Below are 19,567 nucleotides of genomic sequence, written 5' to 3'. Positions count from 1 at the left end.
CAAAATGGGTATGATGCACAAAGAGCCTGCAACCCTGCTCCTTTTACAGTAGGATGTTTCAAAACAGTGAAACAGAGGGCTGACTACTAAGAGCAGAGCAAGTGCTGGCATGATGACTGGAGAATATTCTCAGTGAAATCACACTTAAAGCTTTTTTGTCTTTAGTGGCTGATTCCCTTCTCTTTCCCTCTTGGGGGACAGCGTCGTGTGAATGGAGCAGCCCCACTCACCGTCATACGCGATGGGAAGCCATGCGGGTTCATTATGATATCTGGGCAGATCCCTGTATCACAAAATGGCATGTCTTCCTGAGGAACAATCAGTCCACACACCCCTGCAGAAGAGAAAACATTTCAATTCACAAAACAGCAAACCACCAGCAGGGCTGACGCTCATCACCAGATTTTCTTTAGTGTTTTCCTCCTCCTCACTTTCTTATGGATCACTTTTCTCCCAGACTCATTACCATGACCAGTACTCCCAACCTGCAGAGGAAAAGAGAGCCCTAGTGACAGGATTGTAAAATTAGCATACCTTTATATAATGCTCACAGTCAATCGTGAGTTAGCAAATTTGGGAAGAAAGCTTTGGATCCTATTTTCAGAAGCAACTAAAAGCTTCTGTCCAATCAGACTGGAATATCCCAAGAGAGACACAGTTTTTAAAGCTGATGCTATAATTTCATGAAAGGAAAAAAACATCAGTAATTTGGCCTCTTAGGTTATGCCTTTAGACATACAGAATTATTATTGATTTTAATTTTATTTATCATATGTATCTTTGCAAAATACTGTCAATAAAAACACATCAAATGGGACTTTGACAGGGATAAGTAGGGGAAAATAAATAAAAAATAACAAAGATTTTTTTTCAGGTAACATCTGTTTGCAGAGTAAAGACTGCTATCAATGAATTACAAAGTGCAATCCACTCCACAGGCTGCTTTTATTTTGTCAGTCCATGAACACAACCTGTCCCTTGAAAAGCTTTGGAAGCTTTTTTCAGTCTCTATCAGTATTGGATATAAAACAAAGAAAACCCTCCAAACTCTAAAAATATTGCAGACAGAATTAGCAGAAACATGAAAATACATTTTAAATATGCATCATGCATCTCAACATTTTCCTTCCAAACCTTATAACTTTCTATAGTGAATTTTGCAGTTCAACATACTGCAGCTATAAACCATTAAGAGATCTAACATTCAAATTCAGGTGTTAAAATGCAGCTGCTTAAGCCCATACTCCTTTGAACCAAAGCTACTGTTTCAGCTGGACAATTTCTTCCAGAACACCTTAGAGCTGAAAAAGTCTGCAAGCTATTTGAGACCAGCCTGCTGCAACTGTGGCAGAGCAGGCTTTGGGAACAGTCCTGGAGTGGAGAGGGCTCCTGGAAGACCGAGAGTACTGGTTACATCCCTAAAAAGGCATCCCCCGACCAGCCAGCTCACAGGGGGATATCGGCGTCTGCTCAGGAGGGAGCTCCTCTTCCACTGTCCAAGCAAGACAGGGATAGGTGTATGGGACAGTAGTTAATAGAATGAGAATGGTAAGTATGGGGGAAGGGAGGAGAAAAAAACCATCTGGGGCAAGGGTGTGTGTGCTGCTGTATTTCGTTTTTAAACCTATTGAAACTAATTTTCATTGTTCTACTGTGATAAATCAATAACATCCTTCCAGCTCTTCTCTGCCAAGGAGCAATCTTTTGCTGAAAATAAAAAAAAATCAACAACAAAACAAAACAAACCCTCAAACCAACCCACTATCTCTTCCTTGCACTATCTCTTCTTTTTTTTTTGCCTTAAATTTTACACATAAATACTCTGTTATATGTGTATTATCGTGCATATATTCTGCCTTATTTGCATTAACATCTAAGAAAGTATTAGGCTGCATCTGGACTTCACGGCACCTGTAAGCCAAGAATTAAATCTCAGCTAACTTAAAATTACTTTAGGCTCTGGAAACCTTTTATATGCCAAGCTGGTTCCCATAGCAGACAGCCACTGTGTTGTTTGTTTTGTGTGAAAGTGAATGATAAAAGATCCATGAAATCGACACAGAAAGGCAGAACAGCAGAAAGAACTGAGGGCTCTCCATCATAGCGGCTTCTACCCTCCGCTGACTTGTGTAACAATAGGACCTACACACCCAACTTCAGATCTAACACAGCTGTGCATTTCATTAGATGAAGAGCACTAGTGACACAAGTAAATAATTAACTTATTCTGGTCCGCTGACTGTGGTTATGAGACCAGTCATAGCTGACAGATTTTAATACAAGTTAACACAAAGACAGCATAATGAGCTTAGAAGTTAAAAACAAAATATTTAGACAGAATCCAGAAATGTGAAGCTTACTAGGCCATTTATAAAGTTTCTATGTTACAGAGGGAAAAAAAAGGGAAAAAAGAAAAAAGGGAAAGCTATAAAGCCTTAGTTCTAAGCTTCTGTATTTTAATAAGTTGCTGAGCCTGTAGCAGATCTATAGCATGTCTGTGTGTATTTAGAGGACAGAGAAGCTTCTTCCTACCCTATGTTTTAAGAAAGTTCATTCAAATGTTGAAAAAGCTGAAAGATACCTTTCCTATATACAATCCTACTTCTAAAAGTAAGTAACTGCAATTAATTCAAAATGTAAACTTGATTTTATTCTGCAATTGCTTGCTTTCAGAAGCTCTTTAGGAGAATAATGCTCACAGGTCTGCACTTTAAGCTCCTCAATTTACTACTCTCTCTTTTTTTTTTGCAGCAGAGCAGTAGCAGACAAGCAAACAGCTGCAAAAAAGTGACCAAGTGAATTAATCCATGTAAGTGGAATTACCACGTGCAACTGGCCAATAAAACAGTAAAGGAGAGGAATTTAAAACAGCCTCAAGTTCCAAATTCTGTTCAAGTATGAACTGCATTTCTCAACTGAGCTGCTCAACTACACCCCATACAATATTCATAAATAAGGCACACTCAAACTAGGAGGCTGTTTTGCTCTGTGGCTCTTACTAGAGGTGAGTATTTCTTAACTGTCACTGATTTAGACATCACATGAAAATTGATCCTCAGCATTCATAGAGGACACATGGAATAATTTGGTTTCATTCACTTCCCTTTCTCTCACAATTTTTATATGCTGCATCTGGAATTGAGTAATATAACTTGAGACTAAATTCTATATTGCAGTGGGACTGAATAGCTCTCACCTATACATTCTGGTGTCTCATCTGGGACCAGAATCAAGTACTAACAGCCAGAAAAAGCTGCAGACAAAACAAAAACCAAAATCTGTTATTTAATGTGGATTAACAAGATGGTTACGTGCTTGAACAAGAAAGCACCTAGCAACTTGCTACATCTAATTTCTTTTCATTTGAAAAACAAATTAAATTCTAGAAAAGAAACTTCTTTGTATCTATTTTAGAATGTCGCCTTAGAAAGAAAATCAGTGAAAATGCTAAGAAATTCTTTTACAATATCAAAAAGGGAAAAAAAACCTGGATTAATAAGCATGGCAGCTTAATGCAAGGGTAACAGTTTAAATTACAGTAACCTTAAATCAGACATCCACAGTGGTTTAACAGTGGTTTATATGCAAGTATAAAACAGCCATGGGCAGTGTTTTTCAATGCTATTGTATGGCAGCCAATAAATGACAATCCCCTGACTATGCACAATGGCCCCCAGCCCCACACACGCTATCAGCATCGATGCTGACAGCATCTCAAACCCATGTACCTCCACAAGGCACTGACAGCATAAAGAGCCCCTCATCCCTGTACTTTTGTCTGAGTTTCTTTTCCTAATCAGGAGAAACTCAGGTTTCCAGAGCTGGCACCTTTCGTGCGGCTGCTTTTACAGTTTGCTGACAAACACGAGCCCAACCAGACTAAGAGCGCGGTTCGGCGCAGAGGGGGAAGGGGGGCGGCTGGGAGGGGGCAGGGACAGAACGCAACACTATGGGAAAGTTTTTCACCAGGCTACGAAAAGGTGCCTTCTATACACACACATGCCAAATGAAAAAAAATCATCAAATAAGTCAAAACAACCTAATATAGAAAACTAATTACTACCAGCAGGAGGGACATTAGAGAGCAAAGAAGATGACGTGAATAGAAGCAGCAGCAATACCAGTTTCTATCAGCAAGATAAAAAGAAGTGTGTTACTAAATGTGCTTGTTTACTCGCTCTAATGATACGGTGGTAAAAGCGCTAAAACTGACTTGAAAGGCGTCTATTTTAGCTTTGCCAGATTTGCCAGAATTTGGAAATACTCTTGAGAAATAAGACAACATCACATAATTAAGCAAAGTTGCAGCAGTAACACAGCGCTGTATGTTACGGACAAGTGACAGATTTGAAAAAATTAGTAAGGCTGAACAACGAATTCACAGCTGCTTCAAAACTCTCTAATTACATACTGCGTTGGCTAACTAAGCATAAAAGAAGTCTAGAAGAAAAAAGTGCTGTATCACATAACCTTTGTTCAATACTGAATCATTCACTGATCTATCATATCACTTGCTACATCCCATTTGACATAAGAGGTAAAGAACAGAATTAAAATTAACAGATAAATAATGCATAAGTAAACTTGATTAGTTTTCTTATTAAAAACATCACTCTAAATGAGAGGAGGTGCTAGAAGACAATACAGTTTGTACACTGCTTTCCCATGAGCTGCTGAATGGTCTGATGTGATAAATTTGCATAGTCTGAAGCACACAAAGAGCTGATTAATTGAAACCCTTACAATGTTTCTGGAAGCAGCTATTGTAAAACAATAACCATAGGAACTTTACAAAATACACATGGCTGAATGAGTCAAGAGCTTAATAAAATGTGTGTTCAGGATACACTATTTGGAAACAGAATTAGAGATTTTTATTCTGTGCCATAAAATGCTAAATCACGCTAATTTCAGAAGGTCAGTTGAGGATTTACTGAAAAGGTCAGAAGGTTACCTGTTTGCTGCTTGAGATAAAAAATGCTCTAATTTTCTTCTTAAGATTGCAAGCTAAACAGTGGTTTTGTTAAAAATACATAGAAAAAAAACAGTCTGGGAAGTTTTAATGGCATTCTGACATTTTCTCAAATACAACCCCTGAAGATAAAAACACGGTAAGAAATCCCTACCTTCCCTGATGCCTAATAACTACTAATCATCTGACATTCCTGCAGTCGATTAAGAGCAAATTCTTTTTAATGCCACTTGAACCATTTAATTACTATAAACCCACTGACATTCTATTAGAGATAAAGTACTCATTCTGACTTATAACATGGGGGGAAATTACACAAGTAGCCATTTAAAACTAACATTTTATTTTAAATGTTCTGCTTATCTGTACTGTACAAGTACCTATTACAAGGAAAAGGTAGGTTGATCTCCACTATGAAGTTAAGAAAGCAGATGTTCAAACTATTAAAAATTTCAAAAAGTAAGCAAGCTAGATGAGAGGGATTGTCATGAAGTTTATGTAGTTTATAATGCAGTGAATGGATTTTGTTGTGACACTAAAGAACATAGTTCATTTAGGAAAACAAAGACCATCTTTCATGAATTTAAACTTGCTTCCTTGTCTTTAGAGTTAAGTGCAGATACTTCAGAAAGGTTTAATCCTTTATCTTAGATCTTCAGCTATTAAAAAGCTTCTGTTTGCAAGTTCAAACAATCTCTTGCTTAAATACAGTTTTTCCACTCCTCAGGAATACTGTTCAGTATTGCTGCTTAGTTCTGTGATCTACAGGACCTTTGTTAGAGGTGTTAATCCTTTTTCACATGAGAGACTGAGAAATGTTCTTTCAGAGAAGTGTTATATTGCTTTTTTTCACATCAAAGGAGCCCAACTTTTTCCTCATTGTGACTTGTAGCAAAGCAAGAGGAAATCTGGAAATATAATAATTTACTTTGTATGGAACTCAGATGAAGCTTCTTTAGCTTAACAATCCTTTTGCCTTCTGTGCTTTGAAAAGTGACTTTTCTTGAAGAATACAAGATTAAAACAACAAAATAATTAACCAAAAGAAGGTTTTTTTATCCTTCTGGAAAATATATGATGCAACATAGTGAGAACGAAGCCCTGCAGTTCAGGATAAACATAGAACTACCAGAGAGGATTTATTTGTGAGACACTAGAAGCTTAATAACTTTACAGACTATAGAGACAGTTCCAGTCCCAAAGATCTTACTGCAACATCCAATTTGAAGATGAATATGAAAAAAAAGCAAAATATTTGCCTTTCAGAACACAACTTGGCAGCCTCATTTGTTTGGGTTTTTTTTCCTTCTCCCTATTTACTCCTTTCTGAGAAGCCTTGAAGGACAGGCAACCTTTTACAGGCAGCTTGGAAGGAGTGTACTTAAAACACACACTCACGTGAAAAGAGCGTGTGGTGGACCGGCCAGAAGCGGTGACCTTTGCCAATACCATGTTGACATGTGAGAGGACACAAACAAGGCAGCAAATACAGAGGCAGTGACATAGATCTGTGTTATTATAGAGGCCTACAAAATCTACCTGCATATTTAATGGAAGGCTTTTCTGTAACAAAAGGCTAAAGCTGGTTTGTGAGATTTAATCTGTTGTATCCCAGACACTTTCTAATTCCTTTACTCTGCTTCCTTCTGCTCCAGTGACAAAGCAGAGCTTTGAAATACAAATCAATTTGGAATATAGGAAAAAGACCATCAAAAAGTTTGAGACATGGCTTGTGCAATCTCTTATTTTGCACATATTTAATTATTTAAAACCCACTCCTACTACGATTCCATGAAATCAGATGTCATCTCCATCCATGCCTTCTAGAAAATAAATATATTCCACAAAAAAAGACTGACACTACAGACAGACATATGCTTTTTCTTCTTACTGAACCAAGGTACTTGCTCGTTTAAGATCATTATCTGTTCGAATGGCTCTATGGCAGGCTTAAAGCTAGCAGTCACAAATTACACTTGAAGTTGTAATTGCGTACATTCAGACCAAGATGAGAGAATTAAAAATTCTGTCTCAGTAGAAAAAGTTGAACTGTTAGTATTATGATTTCTGTTTCATGATTGTCTACATTTTTCTGATAAGACTGATCCTTCCCCAGTTTGATATCAGAGGATGATACTAGAAGTTATGTTAAGAAGCTGTCAAAGGAGGTTTTCCCTTTCCTTTTCATGGCTTTTCTCCAGTTCTGCTATTGTCAGTATTGGTTTCTTCGTTGTACTGTTAAACTGCAAAACAGTGAACTGTACTGTTCTTGTCAGTTATTTTTCTTAGTATCTATCAAATGTATCCTCTCCATATTCCTCCTTTCTCCTGTTTACTGTAACATCTTTTTCTATAATGCACTACAGGGCAGTGAACTGAGAGGTTTACTGCCAGGAAGGCTATGAGTCTTAGTAAAATGTAGTAATTTGGAATATGATCACCCCCTTGATCACAAGGGATTATTAGTAGAGACTGATGTATGGGACAGCTACAGACACATGCCTACAAACTCTGTAACACAACTGTTGCAATGTTCCCACACTCATATCTCCAAAACCAAGCTGAAAGTGACATTCTAAATAATTGATGGGTTTGGATTTTTATTAGTATTATTATTATTATAGTCCCAAGCACAGATAGAGGGTGATCAGCCATTGTTAACCTGATGCAGTGCCAGGCGTAATTATGGGTGCCCTAAAAGTTTACTACAGCATTTAAGGATAATGCTTTTCATTACCATGGGATTTCCACAGGTAGTTGCTTGCTCTATATTGTGAGATGTCCTACGTGCATTTTGTCATATTGAAGGTCTTCAGCACCCTGAAGCCATACTGCAGCCTGCCTGACAGAATTCTGTTTCATTCTGTCATTCTTCCTTTTGCACCCATGGTTCTACATTTGTGGAGCACTCATTTTATTATTTTTTGGAGAGATATGAAAAAAAGTTCATTTACATTCTGTTCAACTATTCCAATTGGTGCACATTAATAGCCCAAACTAGGAGAAAAAACTAACCTACTTAATTTTTTGAAGTAAATCCCCATAAATATTTATCATGATTAATCAAGCAGCTTCTTTAATATAATTTGGAGGCTTTTAAAAAAATTCTAATAAGAAAATTTGTCCTGCACAGTACTGATTGCATTATTATAAAATAACTTGCTGCTAAAATACTGCATACCACTTAGGAGAAGGGTTTAATTAGACAAAGCTGAAACTGTATCAAGAAATAGTCATTGCTCCAACAGTACTCCTAAGTTTTTAAGCACTGTACAACTACATTGTGTATAAGATTGAAAAAGTATTAGAAAGAGAACCTACACAAAATCTTCCTGAAGGAGGATCTTCCCTCAGAAAAGGAAGAATGGTGCAGTTGAACATTCCAATTGCTCAACTCCTCCTGGTTGCCTCTGAAGCTCTTCCTCCCCTCACTTATCTTAACTCTCCTATAAGGCTGCAGTGCAAGAACTAGACTCAGTTTTATAAAGAAAGTCAAGATTGTAATGCTGCTTCTTTACTTTTTTGAAACCTTCAACAGTATTGATTTCCAAATCACTTGGGAACTCAGTGGGGATAGCTTTCTATTTTTAGATCAAAAACTATCTTGAAAATACAATCAGGAAAAGCATTTCAACACTTAGCAGAAGAGTTTCTCTTCCTTAATAACAATAGAAACAATGGAAGTATTTCCTGAGAATACAGAGTAATTATAATAATAATAAATAAATAATAAATAAAATTAAAAAACAGTTTTGTGGGTGTGTGGAAAGACACAGTGGAATTACAGGGGATCTTTCAGAGAGCTGGATGTACTGAGAAAGGCTGGCTGACTATTCTTATCGATAACACAAACTTGAGGCAGTATCTGGTAATAGCTGTCACTGTGATCAACTACTGCCTTGTGCACCCATTTTACCTCTTCTGATTGACAGGTCTGCTGTAGGTAGATATCCTGATCCCCTAACCTGGACTCCACAGAAATGTGGATTACAGTGGTTAGCTCTGCATCTCACGACAGGGATGCAGTATTTCACTTCAGTTATAACTGGCCAGGAGTTATTAGGACAGGACTGTAAGGGGTGTATGGGCTGCAATGGAAAGGATTTGGTAACATCAACATCTTTACCTTTCCATCACATCTGACAAGAGATGTTCTCAAGCCAAAATAAGACCTACAGTTGTAACAAGATTACAAAACTCAGGTAATTGCACGGCACATACACTAACACAGAAGGTCATGCTTCAAATACTACAAATCTTGATTTTCCAAGTGTACAGAATGATGAGAACATATCAAAACCTGTCCCATACTGACACCAATGGGAACAAAGCATGCTTTTAAGTTGGTTACAGTCAGGCTGTTTTCAGTTACTTCTTTCTTAACACCCTTTGCATACCTTCCAGCTCTTTGAGATTCAGAGGATGATCTGATATTCATATTTTTTTATATTCAGGTCAAGGGAGTTCACTGCTGCTTTTCAGCAGATAGAAAAGTAGGTCCCTGATTTTCATTTTCCAAGTAACACTAAAACTTGAGAACTACACGACACCAAGCAGCTTCCAAGTGGGCACTCATTTTCAAGTTTTGGTCTGAAGATCCAGAGCTGCCCCAGATCATGTCCCGGGTGTATTTTTAAAAACATTTCCTTTCTTTCTGCTCTTGGCTGGTGCACCCCTAGCTGTGTTCCTGATTTGCTTCCCTTTTACACCATGGCTCTGAGTTATCTACCTGCAGTCTTGTCTTCAGAGCAGAATGCCTGCACAGACCCGCAAATTTCCCATTTCATCTCTCTTCTTTTCTGTCTGTTCAGAACCTTCCCAGTTTATGACAACCCACTGACAAATCTATCACCTAAATACAAATTGTGACTTAAACAAAAAACCCAACCAAACCTCAAAAGCCCTGTACTTGTTTGAATTGGGGGAAACTACTGTATTTTTCAGATTCATAGATCAACAAAGAGTAGTTTTTGCTAACACGTTTTTGTTTCAGAAACATAACTGCTAAATTAGTTGAACTTAACAAAAAAAAGGCATATGGCCTTCTACCACTGTATTCATAAAAGATCTGAACCAATCAATGGAAACATACATTATGTATGTATAGTAGGCATATACAACAATAATTTATTTTTATTAAATGGGTCCTTTACCTTTCTGCCCATGACGACTGCTAAATTTATCTCCAATTTCTGGACGTCTGGTTTGCCTCAGCAACATTTTGATCAAGAAAGCATCCTCAGCATTTGATGAAATCATTACTTTTTCAATGTAAGAATCAGTGGCGCCTTTGTACCTAGTAAAAGAAGCCAAAACATTGGTTTTACTTCTATGAACAAAACAAAAGTTACAGACAACTATCTGTGTCATGGCAAGCTCCTGACCAAACTGTAATCTTTATGGAACTTACATATGAGGAAAAAGGATTTTATACTTATATACATATATATTTACATACAAGTTCCAGAATACAGCATGTTTCTGGAAAAGAAGTGTTTTAAGATTTGCAATAGAAACTAATAGAGAATTAAGCTGAACTTGTAAAGGACAAGGTATGGGGTTTTATTCACATGGGCTCTTCTTGACAGCAAAAGTTTCCTCACATATTACCAATCCGTTGATCTTCAATTAAAGAAACAACAGCCAAATATAGTTATATTTGAAGAAGAGAGTTTTCTAGAACCGAGTCTATTTTTTCAGACAACTTTCCTTCACGTAATTTTCCCAGCTCTGAAATTATATTGCAACATACGTTACTGGCACATCTTTGTACTGTGGTTGCTGAGGCACACTGCTTCCTTCCAGAGGTGTCTGGGTCACAGTGGGCATAGATTTGTTCACAAGAACTTGCTTATTTTCTACTTTTTCACCTACAGAGAACAAGAAAAAAAAGCACTATGAAAATGTATCTGACTGTGTCAGAAATACATTTTAAGCTTTAAAAAAAAAGGTGGAAGACAAACTGGAAGGAACATGCCCAAGAAGTATGCTCTGTTGTTTTACTAAATATTGAATGGTAAGGGAATCACTAAACCAGTTTTCTTTGGTAAACCAAAGCAGAACTGCTTGCATGCTGGGTGCACTATGAGAACAGTTATTCAACATACCCTGGGTCAAAAGTCTGCACAAAAGCATCTGAAGTCATATGCTCTAAGTATGGAGAAAATTAACAGAGAATACTTTGTCATGACTGAACTGACAAATTTTAGAAATTCACACCTGAATTTGGGGCAGCCTATCATTTCACAATGAGCTGTGCAAAACTACTGTCAGTCTCCTTGTATCCTCGTATTTCTATTGATACTGATGTCATATATAGCTTCTCCCTGGTCCATTCGCTTATCCTCCTCTTTACATTGAAAACCAGATCAGGAGGATGTCCAATGATACAACTGCACACCAAGTATCTACCTCCCACCTCCTCCACTAAATTACACTGATCTTCATCCTGTGTCTCTTCTGTCCACATGAACTATCTCAAATAGGTTTTTACCTACATGCTGAGAACAGTCTCAGTCTGGAGTCCAGCCCAGTCCTATCTATCCTAATACTTCAGAAGATTCTTGCCTTTTTTTCCTTAATTAACTTTGAAAGCTCCATTGTAATGTGTTAAGGAGCAAGACTGACCCAATTGTGTACTATAATGGAATTAAGTTTAATGCCCTTTAAAACACCTTTCTTACTAGATCTTAGTAGGTCTATTAAGTCATTTTCTAACTAAAGGATGACAGTATGGGAGGATTCTTCCTCAAATCTATTATCATTGGAAAGTTATACACCTCTCTTTACATTCCTATTTATTTTTCTTATCTCTCTTCAAACATATTTCTAAAGTGTTAAAACCATAAGGTTTTACTTCCTCAAATAACTGCACTAACTGACATCTTGTTAGGAGATTTTGACACATGTTATCAAAATAATAAGGGGCCTATCTCTATCCTTAAGAAAACAACAGCATATGACAGAGAAACAGAGAAAAACTTCAGTATTAAAAGCTTGGGAACATAAGAATACAAATTCTAATCTTCAGTAGATTCACATTATTAAAATCTTACTCTTCTACTTAAATATAAAGCTACTTTTTTCATGTACAAAAGTCCCCCCAATGATTGGTAACATGCTGCTTTCAGGAAATATTTTTTTTAAATTTCCCATCACAATACTGTTGTCTTCAAGACAAAAATACTCCCAAGAGGCTAAGTATAACACAAGATGCACAAGAAATACTGACAGAATATTAATTTCCACTTTGACTATGAACATGCCCTGAGTGAACATGCAGTTTGACCTACCTGGAGAGCAGATACCATCAGCATCTAAAATCTCATGGCGCCAGATGGGTTTACGGGTAGCTGCATCCAGCATCGGCCCCATCACTTTATCAAACGTCTGATTTGTGTATCGCTTCAGCGTGCACTTGGCATTCTTGTACACAAGGCACCTTCCAAAGCCTACAATGAAATGCAAACTCATCTGCCTAGGGATTCAAAGATCCCTTATAACACATGACCAGGATAAAATCTGAGCTATGGAATATAAAATATTCTTTATTAGTTAGATTATTCATTGGCTTGAATATGCATAACGCTGTACACAGATACCTAGTGGTGCACAACTTGAACATCGGATCATGTACACTTTATTTAGATGCTGGACCACAGTCCAATTCTGAACTGTGCTAATCTGCTTCTGTATCTCTGCACACATCATTTCTCTTGGAATCACTAAATCTCTTGAATAATTTTGGTGGTCTCCAAGAAGATGTAACATAGGACTGTAGTAACGTGAGAGGAGCACTTCTTCCTTTCATGATTTCTAAGAAACCTGAACTTCTACTCATGTTTGTGGCTGGCATAAGTTGGTCTCCCAGGAAAGTACTGAGTGATTAGTATAATCAGCCCATTATTCTTTTTTTCCTCACCTGAAATTACATGTACTGTTATAAAATTAGTGGGTTTTAGATGAGAAAAGTAGCACCTGTGGAATTTCTCTCTAAGTACAGCAACTAACCATGACACTAAAGACTCTAATCACATTTAGAATTACAGAGAGCCAAGAACAAGGCTTGCTAATAATCCTGGGTTGTTTTAGCTCATTTGAAAGATGGTTGTGGCCACATACAGTACATCTATATCTTCAGATTATGTCAAGTAATTCCTGACATGCACCACAGCTCTCCCTGTAAATGTTACCAGTCTACCAGAAAAGAAAACATTCACTTTTAAATCATGCCTGTTGCTGTTTTAGAAAAGGAGGCATAAATTAAATGCAGCAGACATTAATGCCAAAGATACATGCCTAGGAATACTATTAGTGCTGCCTAGCAACTAGGAGGAAGGGCGTTTGGGGGCGGGGGGGGGAATAAAGTGATGGAAGAATCTGACTTTGGCCACCCAAAACTAAAACCAGTTTGAACACTGCACTATGCCTACTCTTCAAGGAATTTATGGAGAAAAGTGAGAGAAGAGAGGCTAAGTTTTCAGGCAACTCCCCTCCAGCACTCAGCAGCATTGACAAGAAGTGCTGAAGTAATGTGGAGAGAGTGAGACAAGCTAGATCTACACAAACATGGGTCTCTGTTAGTTCACCTTCCCTTTGGTACTTATGTACTTTTACTTAAAATACACTGCACCACAGAGCTGGTATATTTTTTTAAGGAAGCAGGTAATTAATTTAGCTCTGGATAAACACTAAATTATTTTGCTTTAGACAACACTATTATTTTCTCTCAGAAAGTAGGCAATACTGCTACTGCTCCCTCAAAACACCAAGCTCACAAAGACACAAACTGCCTCGGGTTCTGTTCCTTTCCTAAATACATTCATAAATCTAATTTAATCTACTGCTTTTGTTACTGGTGGAAATAATGAGATCTCTTTGTTAGTAACAAACAAATGGTCAGGTAAACATCTAAAAAGCAAGCCCAACAGAACAGATTAACTCATGTCTTATGTTTTCTCTAAGCGAAGTGTTTACACCTTTTTTATTTGAGATCAGAAGTTAGCCATTTTTTCTTATAATATCCAAACTCAGAATTTTATATGCACGCTGGCATCTTCACCACACTATTGTATGCATGGAGTTATGATCACTAATCATACAGAAAACCAACAAAAGCATTCAAAGCAGTTTGGGAATTCAGTTTCTTAACTGACGATCTAATGCTCATAACTGCAATAAAATTTACTACAGGATAACACTACGAGAAAACAAGTTTATTAGAATATATATTGGAACACACACTGGAGAAGTGGGAAAGAGTTGATGGATCTTACCTCTGTCCAAAGAGGCTTTATTTAAGACAAGAGCATCTTCAATATCATAGCCACTGTAGCTCATCACAGCAACTGTGGCATTCTGTCCAGCAGGGAGCTTCTCAAAATCTATCAGTTCTATTGTTTTTGTTTTTACCATTGGCTTTTGTGGATAGGCGAGGAGATACATCAGAGTATCTATCCTGTTTCTTTGATTGTATCCAATAGTACCTGCATGTAAAAGAAAAAAAAAAGCAGTGAACATTAGTGAGTTTTCCAGGAATGTTTTGGATAAAAAGTTACCAAAATGCCAATTAACTAAAATCACACAGAAATTCTTCAAGAAAAGAAGGGGAAAAATAATTACTCAAACCAAAAGAATTTTATATTATTAATATATAAGTAGTTTCTTAATTTAAGCTCCCAGAAAGATTTATTTTCTCTTGAGCAGAAAAAATCTAAGCATCAATAGAAAAACAACAAAAGAAATAAAAGCCACTTGAATAAATACAGATAAGATAATTTTTTCTAATTACAACACTGAATCATGCAAGTATGAAGTGTTTGCTTTTATTTTTCTTATAGCCACTGGGTTTGGGTTTTTTTGTGGAGTTCAACTGGTGTTTCAGAGACCTGATCCAAAATTTCATGAAAACCAACAGAAAGACTATCACTGAGTTCAAGAGAAACTGTGGATCAAGCTCTTCATCTTCAACAACATATTTCCTTCCTTTTTTGGGCAATAATTAGTTCAACAGCAGCCTGTGTTAGAATGGGACAAAGTATAAACAAAGCATACCACTAGCAGCAGCCAAAAGTGATTTACTTTCTAGAATTAGAAGCACCACTGATAGATAGACTACAGTAGAAGTCCACTTCTGTATTTGTCTTTCTACATGAAATTAATTTTAAATTTACAGTTCAGAATTCAACCCTTTGTAAAGACCTCCCAGCTTGAGACTGAAATTTTTGGCCCTGTCCCATCAGAATGCCAAAGTGTCTTCTGAAATCTGAGGAAAAAATAATTAAGACCCAGCAGGGAAACATAAACCGTTGTGTAGCAGAACAAAAGTTAAGGCAATCATATATTATTGGAGTTTGCTGTATCAGGACTATGCTAGGTCTCTAAGCAATTAAGAAATTACAGTCTGAAAAGTTAAAATTTTAAAGTGCTAAACATTCTGCACTACTTTGTCCTTAGGATGTAAGTCTTTCAAAAGCTTTCCATTTTGTCCTGCAGTTTCAGAGCCTGGCTGCATTATTGGAAAGGTCAAAGCAGTCCGTGTACCAGGAAGATTTCACATGGCCAAGAAGCACATGTGAACACAAACCTGCTCACTGGGGAGGTCAGCATCACATTTTACATGCATCTACTTGCAACTCCCATTTACATGAAGTGTCTAGAAAACCAAACTCTAAAACGAGGCATTTCCAAAGACCTATCCTGTGCTTGGCACTAGACTTACCTTCCTAAACCCCAACAGGTCTACTCTTCCCAAGGACAAGAAGAGAGAGACAACTCAACAGCTACTGTCTGAAAATTAACTGTTACAGCTGGCCTGGACTTCCTCAGGTTCTAGAAAGCAGATTCAATGACACAGGCACAGAATTTTCAAATTACAAGAAAAATCTGGCAGAGTTGACAGGCTTGTCTCTTGCTTTAAAGCAGTTGTTTTTCTGTCTTTTCTTGTATAACGCAACAAATCATCTTCTAACAGTATTTTTTGTCTCCAGTAAGACACAAGCTGGTAAAGCCTGGATTCCTCAAGACTGAAGACCTTTGCAGTCCCACCCTGCAAGGCCCCAGTATTTCTGAAATACCCTGAGATTTCACTTGGACTTTGTTCCCATTGTACTTTTGACTCAACTCCCCTGATTTTCCCAGTATACAGATCAGAAAATATACTTCCAAATAAGAGGTTTAGACCATTATTCCCCTCTGCATCTAGAATTTGTATGCTTTCCAGGTAGGTTGCAGTGAAGCTCAGCTTAAATGTTTCACAGATAGGGACATTTTCCTGATGCTGAGAGAAATCTTTCCAAGAGAAAGTCATGCCAAACTTATCTTTCAAACTGCTTGCATTTTTTTTCTCCTCTGATATGCTTACACGCTACACCTGGTATGGTTCACTGGTTAAAGGTGCTAAGATAAAACTGGTGGTTCAGACTTCATCCTATCTTTTACACTTAAGGGTGTCCTTTACATGCCAGTAACAATCTGTGGAAGTCCCTATATATCAAAGATTTCAGATGACACTTTAACATATTTCAGGTAGCACAAATTATTTCTCTTCAGGTGTTTCATGTATTTCAAAATTGGCATTTTTATCAGCGGTTCAGATAACAGAACTGCTACTGTCTGGGAGCCAGAAGCAACAGATATTACTGAGATTCTGAGCCTCAATAATAAACTATATTCAGGCTACTCTTCAGGAGATGAATGCTGTATCAAATCGAAAACCTATACATACATGTCAATGACAGATATCCTAGCAGGAAAGAAACTGGTTAGAGTAATTACTCCAGAGTACAAATGAAATAAATTAGCCAAAAACCACGGCATGTATCAGCAATATTATTCCTAATTCCTGGGATTTAATGGTTATACAAATAATCCTTTCTCTAAACTGGGCTAACAAACCACAGCCTGAAACCACAATCTGCTTATTTAAAATAAAGCAGCATCTCTCTTCAGAGGACTGGGGTGCTGGGATGAGCCCTCTGTGTGGGTGCTGAAATGAAGGAAGTCACTAGCTTTATTTCTGCTCTCCCTCTGAAAGAACAGAGCCCTTGTTTGCTCCAGCCAAACAACCAAGCAAAAGTAAAGTATAATGAAGGTTCACCATAACAAACCTTGCTCACAATGACTCACATTTATAATTATCTCACCAGCAAGAACCAATTTTTTTCATTGGTAATTAGCCCTGGTTAAAGCAAAATACACAAGGTTGACCTGGAGATGACAAAGATTATTTTCTTGCTTTTCTCAGTACTTGATATATTGTGAATGCATGTGTGCATTCTTCCCTTCTTTTTTCAATTTCCTGACAGTTTTTTTTTTTCTTTTTAAGTGTCATTTGAGTATCCTTTAGTGTGAAATAATAACTACAAAAACACTTTCTACTGATATTTAGCATAAATGAGGCATTGCTATTCTGATGTTGAAAGTTTTGAGAACTCACCAGAACAAACAGCCAGCTAAAATAAGCATTAATCCAATTCTCTGGTGTATCACTTCCAACAACATTAAACTGTACAATCAAAATTAACAAGGATACAGAAATCAATCCACTTGAGCCAAAAGGGTTATTACTGCCCATGTCAAGAAAAGAACTGCTGTAATTCTGTATTTCCCCTGTTTTCACCACGGATTTTCTATGTTTCTGTCCTTTTATATGAGCACAAAGCAAGAGAGGAAGTTTTTAAATGCTGCAATAAACCTTGCAGAGGGGACTCCGACTCTGCTCAGACAGATTGTCACAGTACATGCATTAGGTGATGTGGATGTTAAGTGTTAGAAATATTCTTTTCACAGTAGAAAGATTAAGGAGTGGGTTAAAAAGATTATGGGTAAAATGTGTGTTGGGGGGAGCTCATTTCTGCATCAGCACTTCTGTGCCTACTACGAAGGAGAGGTGTCAAAATGAGGTCATGTCATAGAGCACAAACAATCCTCAAAGAGCAGTGTCAGAACAGAACTGCGGCCACAGTGCTCCTAGATCCAGCTGTGATGACCAGTAACAGCTGGTTTTGCTTTGAGGTTTGTTTAGATTCTGTGCTCCTATGCTAGCTGTACAAAATTTGGGAGGACTCTGGTTCTCAGTCCACCAAAGAACTTTCATAACTCTCACAACTCCCCAGCACTGAGTTCCCTGAAGCATATTTATCTTCCAACTCAATTTTAACACATTCAGCTGGCTACAGTACAAGGCAGAACAGTATATAAAGGGCTTTGCTACTTCACAGAAGCAAAGCAGAAAGTCCATGATACAGTAGCAGACTTTTTTTGCAATATTAAAGTTTTTTCTTCATTATAAGCTTCTACAACAAAGCTCTCACCCACCTATGTCTGTCCCTCAAATACTTCCTTTTCTTTCAGAGATCACAGTAATAATCAACACCCAAATCCTCCTCTTCTTAGTCAAGACTTGTTATGTCATATGGGTTGAAGCTGCAGGGCACAGTTGTGCTGTGAGTGTACAGCTTGCTTTGTGTACCCACACCATCACTTAGGATTACTGGCAGGAAAACTGTAGTTTTTCATTCTTCAAATTAGGCTTTTAGACAGTCACAGATGTACAATGTGTAAAACTGATTAGGTTTTCATGTCTTAATGGAATTAAAAAGTCCAGTTTAGAACTATTTCTTAACTGTAGAAGCCTTTGATCCTCTGAAGTATTATTTTACCCACAGATTAAATGCAAACAGTACAGACTCTTGTATTTTCATCTTAAGTACTTCTGAGATTTGAAGCTACAACTGTTAACTTTGCACTGAAATGTCAACATTCAACTGAGGTCTTTGCAGCTGCTGTTGTATTTACTACCTAACTTTCTCTCAGTCTTACAGTTTAACCTGCAACATATGGTAAATAATCTATACCAAAAGTGAGGGGTTTTATTTCAATTTAATTTTACTGAAATCCAGTTTGGTCACTAAGTGCAGTCCTCTACCAAGATGACTCATCTACCCGTGAAAGGGAGATTTCAGGACATGTAATGCTCTCCAGAATAAACATTACTATTTCAGGACCTAATACTTGTCAGGAACACTGTATTACAGACCTCATTCCAATATCTGATGTCCACTCTCCACTTACTTGTGCTTTCACACCTTTCCTTAGCTTGATGTTGCTTAAAAAAGAGACTTCAAAAAGAAAAGACTGTCCAAAGCTGCTGGCACAGCCCTGTGATGTGATCAGAGGGGGTGGATCAGTGTTGACAAGTACAAGGCTCTCCTTTCCCAGTCTGAACCCTGGGCTCCCTTCACTGCTCCAGGTTTTGACAGTCAAGGAGTGACACGGAGGACTTGGACATGAGACTTTCCCCATAGCAGTGTTGGATGAGGAGCTGCTCTGCAATTTCATTATGGAGAAAGAAAGCAATAAAGGTGGATGGTAACTTAAAGGTTGGGATTTGGAGCTACACTACATCACATCTCTTCACAAAAATAAACAGAAAAAAGTATGTGCAATGTTTCAGGAATACCCTCTAGGTCTCATCTGATCAGTAAGGGTAGAGAAAAATCATCTCTGCCCCTACATCTTGCCACTTATGGTGGCTTTTTGAAGCAGTTATTACAAAAAGCTTCTGCTGTTTGCAGGTACTTCAGACAGAGCAAA

The 19,567-nt window shown here is 37.5% G+C and overlaps 1 protein-coding gene across 1 annotated transcript in view; it reads right to left on the bottom strand.

Moving 5' to 3' along the window:
• The window catches only part of POLR3B (RNA polymerase III subunit B), a 72,361-nt gene that overhangs the window by 16,077 nt on the left and 36,717 nt on the right, over positions 1–19,567 (bottom strand). The window contains exons 18-22 of the mRNA XM_058804683.1: positions 14,248–14,457; positions 12,265–12,423; positions 10,725–10,842; positions 10,126–10,268; positions 231–334 (exon numbers count right to left, since the gene is read on the bottom strand). Of these exons, the coding sequence (XP_058660666.1) occupies positions 231–334; positions 10,126–10,268; positions 10,725–10,842; positions 12,265–12,423; positions 14,248–14,457 (734 nt within the window). The remainder of the gene's footprint in view (positions 1–230; positions 335–10,125; positions 10,269–10,724; positions 10,843–12,264; positions 12,424–14,247; positions 14,458–19,567) is intronic.

The sequence above is a fragment of the Ammospiza caudacuta genome, chromosome 5 (genome assembly GCF_027887145.1).
Source record: "Ammospiza caudacuta isolate bAmmCau1 chromosome 5, bAmmCau1.pri, whole genome shotgun sequence".
Lineage (NCBI taxonomy): Eukaryota > Metazoa > Chordata > Aves > Passeriformes > Passerellidae > Ammospiza > Ammospiza caudacuta.
The sequence above is the reverse complement of the archived record's forward strand: the minus strand, read 5'-3'. Positions and strand labels throughout refer to the sequence as shown.